This window comes from Daphnia pulex, chromosome 10, assembly GCF_021134715.1.
Source record: "Daphnia pulex isolate KAP4 chromosome 10, ASM2113471v1".
In the NCBI taxonomy this organism is placed as follows: domain Eukaryota; kingdom Metazoa; phylum Arthropoda; class Branchiopoda; order Diplostraca; family Daphniidae; genus Daphnia; species Daphnia pulex.
This window is the reverse complement of record NC_060026.1, coordinates 4310918-4320344: the sequence shown is the minus strand read 5'-3', so window position 1 is coordinate 4320344 and position 9427 is coordinate 4310918. Positions and strand designations below refer to the sequence as shown.

General features: G+C 40.3%; 5 protein-coding genes across 5 annotated transcripts; 3 read left to right on the top strand and 2 right to left on the bottom strand.

Moving 5' to 3' along the window:
* The first annotated feature begins 151 nt into the window (after positions 1–151).
* On the top strand, positions 152–1977 carry LOC124204181 (pyruvate dehydrogenase E1 component subunit beta, mitochondrial-like). The gene is made up of 8 exons (XM_046601230.1): positions 152–285; positions 364–423; positions 479–685; positions 752–843; positions 919–1042; positions 1116–1296; positions 1367–1600; positions 1667–1977. Exons 1-8 carry the CDS (start codon positions 247–249, stop codon positions 1813–1815), a joined length of 1086 nt encoding a protein of 361 aa, XP_046457186.1. The 5' UTR covers positions 152–246; the 3' UTR covers positions 1816–1977.
* A 1216-nt stretch (positions 1978–3193) lies between these two features.
* LOC124204798 (histone H2A) lies at positions 3194–6776 on the top strand. The gene is made up of 2 exons (XM_046602010.1): positions 3194–3421; positions 6113–6776. The coding sequence occupies exon 2, from the start codon at positions 6143–6145 to the stop codon at positions 6521–6523; it is 381 nt and encodes a 126-aa protein (XP_046457966.1). The 5' UTR covers positions 3194–3421; positions 6113–6142; the 3' UTR covers positions 6524–6776.
* LOC124204795 (histone H3) lies at positions 3729–4240 on the bottom strand. Its single transcript, XM_046602007.1, has one exon. It carries the CDS (start codon positions 4195–4197, stop codon positions 3787–3789), a length of 411 nt encoding a protein of 136 aa, XP_046457963.1. The 5' UTR covers positions 4198–4240; the 3' UTR covers positions 3729–3786.
* On the top strand, positions 4299–4872 carry LOC124204800 (histone H4). Its single transcript, XM_046602012.1, has one exon. It carries the CDS (start codon positions 4497–4499, stop codon positions 4806–4808), a length of 312 nt encoding a protein of 103 aa, XP_046457968.1. The 5' UTR covers positions 4299–4496; the 3' UTR covers positions 4809–4872.
* On the bottom strand, positions 5445–5860 carry LOC124204799 (histone H2B.3). The gene has a single exon (XM_046602011.1). It carries the CDS (start codon positions 5821–5823, stop codon positions 5452–5454), a length of 372 nt encoding a protein of 123 aa, XP_046457967.1. The 5' UTR covers positions 5824–5860; the 3' UTR covers positions 5445–5451.
* Positions 6777–9427: the final 2651 nt, after the last annotated feature.

Below are 9427 nucleotides of genomic sequence, written 5' to 3'. Positions count from 1 at the left end.
TTTTAATGTGTAATACAAAAGCATACATAGGCCTAAATAAGAACAAATATGCAGCTTTTATGTTCAAAATGACAAAAAAAAAATGAAAATATTCAATGTGCTTGATGTCGTGTCTGCGCTACTTGGTTGCGCATGCTGAAGCGCCTTTTCCTCCACCTACCGGTTATGTGAAAAACTATGCGTTCTATTAATAAGTCGATCACGATCAGCTGATCACGCCTTTCTGTATAAAGCACACGACCGGCTATGGCGGCTCCTCTTGCGAAATCCACAATGATGTTAAAGGTAAAAGTAGCTTGCATAATCATATCTGCTATTATTATTACTGTTTTTATTCATTTTCATACTCATTTCCCGAAACAGAATGCTTTTAAATATGTTGGACTACGAGGAATATCCACTTCTCGTCCAGCCTCTGCACAGGTATGGACGGTAATAGCAGGTTGCTTGAATGCTAAAGGCTCATATTTCATTTTAGCTTACAGTGAGAGATGCCCTCAACTCCGCCATTGATGAAGAAATGGAAAGGGATGAGCGAGTTTTCATTCTGGGTGAAGAAGTTGCTCAGTATGATGGAGCCTACAAGATTTCTAGGGGCTTGTGGAAAAAGTATGGCGATAAACGTGTCATTGATACCCCCATCACTGAGATGGGCTTTGCTGGTATTGCCACAGGTGCTGCTATGGTAAGTTTGAAGTGTAACAAGTTTTACTGACTAAATATTTTCAACTTTCCTTCCAACTATCCTCAGGGAGGACTACGACCTATTTGTGAATTCATGACATGGAACTTTTCGATGCAAGCAATTGATCATGTAATTAACTCAGCTGCTAAAACCTTCTAGTATGGATGCTTACTTCAATTTTTCCTCAAATATTGGAATCTTAATTATTTTATTCATTCTTCCATTTATTTAAGTATGTCAGCTGGATTAGTCAATGTACCCATTGTCTTCAGAGGACCTAATGGAGCTGCAGCTGGAGTTGCTGCCCAGCACTCACAGTGCTTTGGTGCATGGTATAGCCACTGTCCTGGCCTGAAGGTAGTCAACAATTCTTTATTTAACTGTGGTTCTATAATTATAACAGCTTCACTCCCTGGGGGTGATGTTTTAGGTTGTAGCTCCCTATTCCGCGGAAGATGCCAAAGGTTTGCTGAAAGCTGCAATTCGTGATCCTGACCCTGTCGTATGTCTAGAAAACGAAATTATGTACGGAACTGCTTTTGACGTTTCTGACGAGGTTTTGTCAAAGGACTTCATTGTGCCCATTGGCAAAGCTAAAATCGAGCGTGTTGGTAATACGTGAAATATTCTTAGACAAAAACAAATTTCTTTGTCTTATCTTAACTTGTTTTCTTAAACTAGGTAAGCACATAACTTTGGTAGCCTTCTCTCGAGCAGTTGCTACGTGTTTAGATGCCGCAAAGGAGTTAAGTGCCATTGGCATTGAAGCCGAGGTGGTCAATCTCCGAAGTCTACGACCATTAGATTTTGATACCGTCATGGAATCGGTGAAAAAGACAAATCACTTGGTGTCAGTAGAGCACGGCTGGCCACAGTCAGGTGTAGGCGCTGAAATTGTTTCTCGAATGGTTGAAGGTAATTAAATAAGATTTCTCCAGTCTGCATTCGGTTTCATATATCTGTGTTATTGCGAATTTCAAGGCCCAGGATTTTACTATCTCGATGCCCCACCCGTCCGTGTGACCGGCGCTGATATCCCTATGCCCTACGCCAAGACTCTCGAAGATAATTCTCTTCCTCAAGGAAAAGATGTGGTCCGAGTTGTTAAGAAAATTCTGAACGTGCAATAGTTGGACTAAGTTCGACACACCAGTGAGACAAGACCAACATCAAAAATTTCCTAGATCTTGTATACTATCTTTCTCTCTCATTCTTTTCTCGTGCCGATGTGTAAATCTTCATGGGTAGTCTAAAGAAGCATCAACTCGGAAATTTCGAGTTGTTAACTGTAATTGTTGTCTTTTAATTGGTAGTTAACGTAACTTATAACTACATATTTGATTCCTGCCTGTTATAATGGTGACTCATTTTAGTTATTTTGGCTTAAGGGAATAGGCAACGTTTCATCTAATTGTTACAAAATCAATTCAAATCTTGTGACTTCTCCACTCGCCAGGGTTCCATCACTTAAAAAAAAAATTAAGAACAAAGAAATCTGGAAAATCGTGATACCTGAGACATTGTAAGAGTATAGTACCTGAACGATTTAGTAGTAACAGCTTTGCAAAATTCTAGTCGACTAATTCAAGTCCAGTTGCCATGGGACATAATTGTCTGGATTCAAAAGCTTGTTCTCGTGAAGGAAAAATCGCAATCAAGGGTCATGGCTCATATGGAATATAAATGCTTTGTAAGGACCACGCAAGACCTTTGAATGAGATTTCATTCGTGCAAAAACCGGATTGAAATTTTAAATTTTCATATCCATTTTTTAATTAATGAATAGTGTATACTGCATAGTGAATGCCTCCCTCGTCGTTGGGGCAAGCCGTTCGAGCCCCATTTCACAGAAAATGTAAAGATAATAGTAACGCAATCAGTAATGCCCACATTGCAAACGAATTCTAATATTTAAATTTATTATGACACTAAAAACGCTGCATTAAAGCAGAATTAAAATTGTTATTTTTACCAGGTTTCAATGCAGAAATTAATAATAATTCAGACTAAGCGCATTTGCCACAAAAAGATGGCTCATTAAACTCATTAAATCAAAGTTATCGAAGGTTATGCATGTTGTCGTCGTCGTGCATTATACACTAGCGTGTCCGTTAAACCGATAACGGTGTTTAGACTACGAAACTCCTACAAGAACGGACTAGAGATATTCAGCATAGACACATGAGTTGGACAAAAAAGAAGGGTGACCCTGTCACTTTTTTCGCCACCAGAAATTTGAAAGCCAAAGGAAAAGAAAATCAAAGAAATCAGAACTGAATCAAGGACTCTGAGATCAGTTATCGAATGTACAAATTCGTTGTAAAGTATAAGTCTCTGAATCCCTCGAATCTCTCTTATTTCTTTTCGCTTCTCTTCGTAAAAGCGGAAACGAGAGAGCAATTCGTTTTTGTGCAAATCGGTTTTTGTCTTTTTGAGAGGTCGCGCCGTCAAAAATGTTGAATGAGCTCTAAATATTGGCCACCAGGTGGCTTGTTTTGTTTACTTCGCCTTGTATTGTGTAGACTGTAGATTTTGATTGTCGTCTGTGTTCTTGTTTTAAAAAATGCTACCGTATTCTTATTTGTATCTGGGAATAATATTGAAACAAATAATTAGGAGTTTGAAATGTGGTTGTGAATTTAAATAAAGTGTTTGGATCGAAAGAATGAGTGGCGAAGATCACAAGATCACGTGAATAAACCGACAGCCAGATCTTGTTTGCAAACCACAAACCAGGTTGGTTCAAAAATTTTCAGATTCCCACTGTTTAAATGGTTTGCGGTCTATTTATTTGGTTCAAAAATAGTGCATAATGATTCAATGTTTGTTCTTGTTTAGCAAAAAATTGTAGCAGTTTTCATTGGCACATTGAAATCATCGATAAGGAAAGACATTCAGAAGGAACCAGTAGTTAGTGATAAGTAAGAGTAGGCTATTTGCTATTCTTTATTGTAAAGGCCATTGCCTTTACAACAATCTGTGACGGCAAGAAAGATTTACAATAGTATTGAAATGAAAAACATGGGTGGTTGATAATCTTTGCTTTAGTAAATGGTGGCCCTGAAAAGGGCCGATTGGTAAATCAAGGAGTATTAGGTCGCTTAGGCACGTTCACCACGAATACGGCGGGCGAGCTGGATGTCTTTTGGCATGATGGTGACTCGCTTGGCGTGGATGGCGCACAAGTTGGTGTCTTCGAAAAGACCCACCAAGTAAGCCTCGCTGGCCTCCTGCAGGGCCATGACGGCCGAGCTCTGGAAACGCAAGTCGGTCTTGAAATCCTGGGCGATTTCTCTGACCAAGCGCTGGAATGGCAACTTGCGGATGAGAAGCTCGGTCGACTTTTGGTAGCGACGGATCTCACGAAGGGCGACGGTGCCGGGACGATAACGATGGGGTTTCTTGACTCCTCCAGTGGCCGGCGCACTTTTGCGAGCGGCTTTGGTGGCCAACTGTTTGCGGGGCGCCTTGCCACCGGTGGATTTGCGAGCGGTCTGCTTAGTACGGGCCATTTCGAAAAACTGATAAAATTTTCGAATTAATCGAACAAACGAACAGAAAAGCGGTTGGTATATGTAGGAAGTCGTCGGACGTTGAGGAACTAAGTAAGGTTTACGGCTAGGGATTGGCTAGTTCAAAAAATGGGAGGGAAAAAATTTCTAACGGAATTTCTCTTTGTTAGAGAGATGGCTTGGCAAAGGTTCAACCAATGGGCGTTCCGTTCGAGGGGTCTGGAGGGGTATATAAACTTTGTACTTTTAGATAGCTTAATCATTCAGTATTTGCTCAAATCTCTGAAACTCATTCCAAAATGACTGGTCGCGGCAAAGGAGGAAAAGGACTCGGCAAGGGAGGCGCCAAACGTCATCGCAAAGTTTTGCGTGACAACATCCAGGGAATCACCAAGCCGGCCATCCGTCGTCTTGCCCGTCGTGGTGGTGTCAAGCGAATCTCTGGTCTCATCTACGAGGAGACCCGTGGTGTGTTGAAGGTGTTCCTTGAGAACGTGATTCGTGACGCCGTCACCTACACTGAACACGCCAAGAGGAAGACGGTGACGGCCATGGACGTCGTCTACGCATTGAAACGCCAGGGTCGCACTCTGTACGGTTTCGGCGGTTAAATTTGATTCTGATTTATTATTTAAACTCCGACTCAATCCAATCGGCCCTTTTCAGGGCCACCATTTACTTAAAGAAAAAGATTTCTTAACCACTTTTTAAACCATATTCTTGTCGACTTTATGCTAGCTACAAGAACAAAATCCTTGAATTTGAATTGATTAGCATCATTCTTTTATTTCATCTTTGAAAGATTTGACATAGCAGGTGTTGGAGCAATGCGTCCTAAAAGGTCTTGTGAACTGAAACTGTGTTAAAAATAACTCAAATATCCAGACGCTGTTAGGTTGTTTTCTCAGATTTTACACAGTATTTTAATTTCTCATATTTAACAAAAATGTTTTATGGTTAGAGTTCCTTAGTATGTAAAAGAAGTTACTAACGGAGATTTTCTGAAACAAATGAATATGTAGATATAAACGCATTGAACCGGATCTGCCAAACTTAAAATTCAGCAGAAAGATAGAGAAACGCTCTTGATCACAGTACTTCATAACGTTCCGTCGCACTAATCAACAAAATGGGTTGAGTTTAGAACTCGATTAGACAATATATGTCAAAAGTAGTTAGATGTTTTTGCTTTCTTGAAAATTTGGTGGCCCTGAAAAGGGCCGTTTGGTTTGTAGAGAGAACAAGAGGAACACTCTACTTGGTGCTGGTGTACTTGGTCACTGCCTTGGTGCCTTCAGACACGGCGTGCTTGGCCAACTCACCGGGCAAGAGCAGACGGACGGCCGTCTGGATTTCCCGGCTAGTGATGGTCGAACGCTTGTTGTAGTGGGCAAGACGGGACGACTCTCCAGCGATGCGCTCGAAAATGTCGTTGACGAAGCTGTTCATGATGGTCATGGCTTTGGAGGAGATGCCAGTGTCGGGATGGACCTGCTTCAAGACTTTGTAGATGTAAATGGCGTAGCTCTCCTTCCTCTTGCGCTTCTTCTTCTTGTCGCCCTTGGCGATGTTCTTCTGGGCCTTGCCGGCCTTCTTCGCTGCTTTTCCGCTAACTTTGGGAGGCATTCTTGAACTTGGAAATCTAAAAAAGTGAAGTCCGTTTATCCGAATTTCTTGTTTATACTGATATCGGCTCCCCTTCACTACTTGATGGTAGCCAAAACTCTCGTCTCTAGAGACTTTCGTGTATCACGTAGGTGTTCACTCAGGGGCGGAGCTATGGAAAAGGGAAAGAATTTCGGGGCAAGTGAAGATTTACTATTGGCTACCAAAATTGTGTTCTGAATCCAACTTCAAGTCCCTATATAAACGTCGATTTTTCAAATTTAATTCATCACTTGTTCCTTGATTTTAGGAAACGCGTACACTTACTCTACATCTAAACATGTCTGGTCGTGGCAAAGGAGGCAAAGTCAAGGGAAAGTCAAAGACCCGTTCCAGCAGGGCCGGACTTCAATTCCCCGTCGGTCGTATCCACCGAATGCTCCGCAAGGGATCGTACGCTGAGCGCGTCGGTGCCGGTGCCCCCGTCTACTTGGCTGCCGTCATGGAGTACTTGGCCGCTGAGGTCCTCGAGTTGGCCGGTAACGCCGCCCGTGACAACAAGAAGACCCGCATCATCCCTCGTCACTTGCAATTGGCCATCCGCAACGACGAAGAGTTGAACAAACTTCTCTCCGGTGTCACCATCGCTCAGGGTGGTGTTTTGCCCAACATCCAGGCTGTTCTCTTGCCCAAGAAGACCGACAAACCCGCCAAGGCTTAAACTTTCCCCCGTCCTTAAATAAACGGCCCTTTTCAGGGCCACCAATTTAATTTGGAAAAAAAGAATTTGCTAAGTGCTATATTTCGAACTTAGTTTATTACGCACTTTATTTTAATCTAGTTGTGGAAATGATAGCGTGCATGGTGTCTGATTCGCAAGGGGTACGCTTGAATTGTTTTTGTTTCAACCTAATTCTTGGTATATGAAATGGTATATGGCAGTACTCCTACAAACAAAAGTTGTTAATTAATCACTTCAATTTTTTAAACCATTTCTCTTTTGAACTTACCACTGCCAGATAACTTTCTCCTGATGTCACGAAATGGGACAATAAATTATGTGGCGAGGATCAATCTACGTTGATTTTGTACACTTTTTTAGCGAGTTATTGAACGTCACATGCCTTATTTTAATCAATGAACACCAATCACAAACAGCTCTTCGAGGTTTGCTGTCATTTTAATTCGTCCCCATTTAAAATTTTAAAAAGTAATTAGGTAAATAAACTCCGTTTGGTATCGTTTGATGTCGCTAAAATCGCATTGTGTTGTTATCATGTCGAAAGTTCGTGCTGCTTTCTTTTTCTTTTTTCCCTTTGTTTTTGGAATAAATTCAACACCATATTAAATGTAAGTGTTCTTAACTGATTCTAGTACATGCCTAATTTTTTTTTATACCAACAACTTGTCTCTATTTGAATTCTAGATTGTGAGCTTTCAACAATGTCAGGTTTTCTCACCATACTACAACTAGTCAACTAATGACTGAACTGTTTTCCATCTATCTGATCAATCCTTCTGATTCTTCTACTGTGAAAATCATCTTTACTTATCAGATGTTAGAATGAGATACAGAAACAGGTAAACATACAGACGTTTCTTAACTAAACACAGTTTCACTTGAACTATGTAGGACTTTGAATTAGGTGCCTTCAGCAGTGTGGAGTTAAATTGCTGCTACACTGTGCTGTTTTTCTTGATCACTTGAAAGCAACTTGACACTAAAAGAGGTAAACACTTGTCACTGTTTTCTTCCAAAAGCATTTAAAAGAACTTCATTATTTTGATGTGTATTTCAGAAATATGCCGATGGCTACACAAATAGCATCCACATATTCTTCTTTATTAATCCGCAGCCCTAATGGGATATGTGAGCAGGAGAGCACCTCCCTGGAGTTACCCTAGCCCGGTAATGGTAAGTTTTTACTAGATCACACAATAGTAGTTCTGGTGAAACTTTATTTGCTTTGCCAATTATTGTCGGCTTCTAGAATTTTCTCCATCTCTTCTTTGTGCCTTAGTTACTCTCATTTCTTTTTTTTGTTTGTTTTGCCCTTGGTTTTCCAAACGCGCTTCTACAGTTACAGATTAACCGGAAATCTCCTCCCCATTGCAAGGGTAAAAGAAACATCGACATCGAAATGATCCTTCTTTGCAATTAAAAATCTTTTTTACATTAAGTTCCCGAACTTATGCCCAAATTTGACCGTTTTTCCCTTCGAGTAAGTTATAAACTAGATTTGCTTAAAAATGTTGTATGTGTGAAAATCACAACCTCCAAATCTAAGAGAAATTTAATATTGTTGTTGATCAAACTTTGTTTTCTCTGCGCGTAGAAAAAGTTAGCAGTGACTTAACCGTCCACAAATCCACTCCATTTCTAAAAACCTTGGAATTTGATTTTTAATGAATAGATCAGATTGCGTAGCATTTAGTTGATTCCCGCACTACTAGAAACTTTTGAAAAGTCGTAGTAGACACGTTAAAGTGTTGCAGCTCCCACAATCGAATAATCCAACGAAGATCGTCATAAGGCCACCTTGGTATATTTTACCACCATTCGTTTTCCCTGTGCATTTGAATTTGTCAATTTGCCAAGGTGATTTAAAAACTGTGCCATTCCCCGGTGACTACGAAGTGAATGCTTTCGGCGAAATAAAAGTTTTGACACTGATGTTACTTATTGTTAACTGATTGTAACTTAATGTTGTTTGTTTTTTGTTTTCAAGGATCAAGGACTGACGCCGATTATCACCTTCAGAAGATCTGCAGATTGAAGCTTTAGCTGTTTGTGCTGCGTTGCTTGATTCTTGGTGACGACGGGATGATCGTAATTTGGTGAGTAGATGAGGCGTAAGTCTTGAGCTCTTTTGTTAATTGAGACCTCTGTTGCTTGTTATATCAATCGTGTGTCGACGAGTTAGAGCGCGAACGTTAGTTTTAAACTTTCTTCTGTACTATTTCTTTATTTTTAACGCTAGATTGCTATAACATGGTTTTTGGTCATTTTTTCCAGTCAGTTTCATTTAAGAAAAGTTTCACTAAGACGGTGATCACCAGAAGGCCAAGTGTCCATTCGTGAAGGACGGAATTTCTCCCATTTGCTCCGAGATGTTGAGTAAAAATGTGTTGATATGACATTGGTTATCAATGACATTGTAGTAATGAAAATGGTAGGCCTAATTCTTATTTTGTCCTTAAGTTTACTTAATGTAAAATATTTATGTTTGAATTTACAGGTAGTCTATATTGATGTGCTTGGTGAGCAAGATATGGGACCTCCACAAAGTACACCAATAGGAAAAACTAAAAACATTTTTGTCCTTTAAATTAGTAAATTACAACATGTTCACATTCAACATGTTCCAACTGATGCAGTGTTTATTAATTATTTTTCAATTACCATTGTAGAGTTGAACCTACAGACGGGCCGGCCAGTTTGCATGTTCTTCACGCTTGAAGGGAACATATCGTGTAAAACTGTAAATGCGGTGTTGTAGAGGTTGGGTGAGAATGAAACGTGTTGCATCATTATCAAGCAGGTATTCAATAGCCATTTGGTATTCATTTTGATATTGGTTTTTGTAGACCCATCCCCAGCAACGTCAACCTAAAGAAGGAAAGG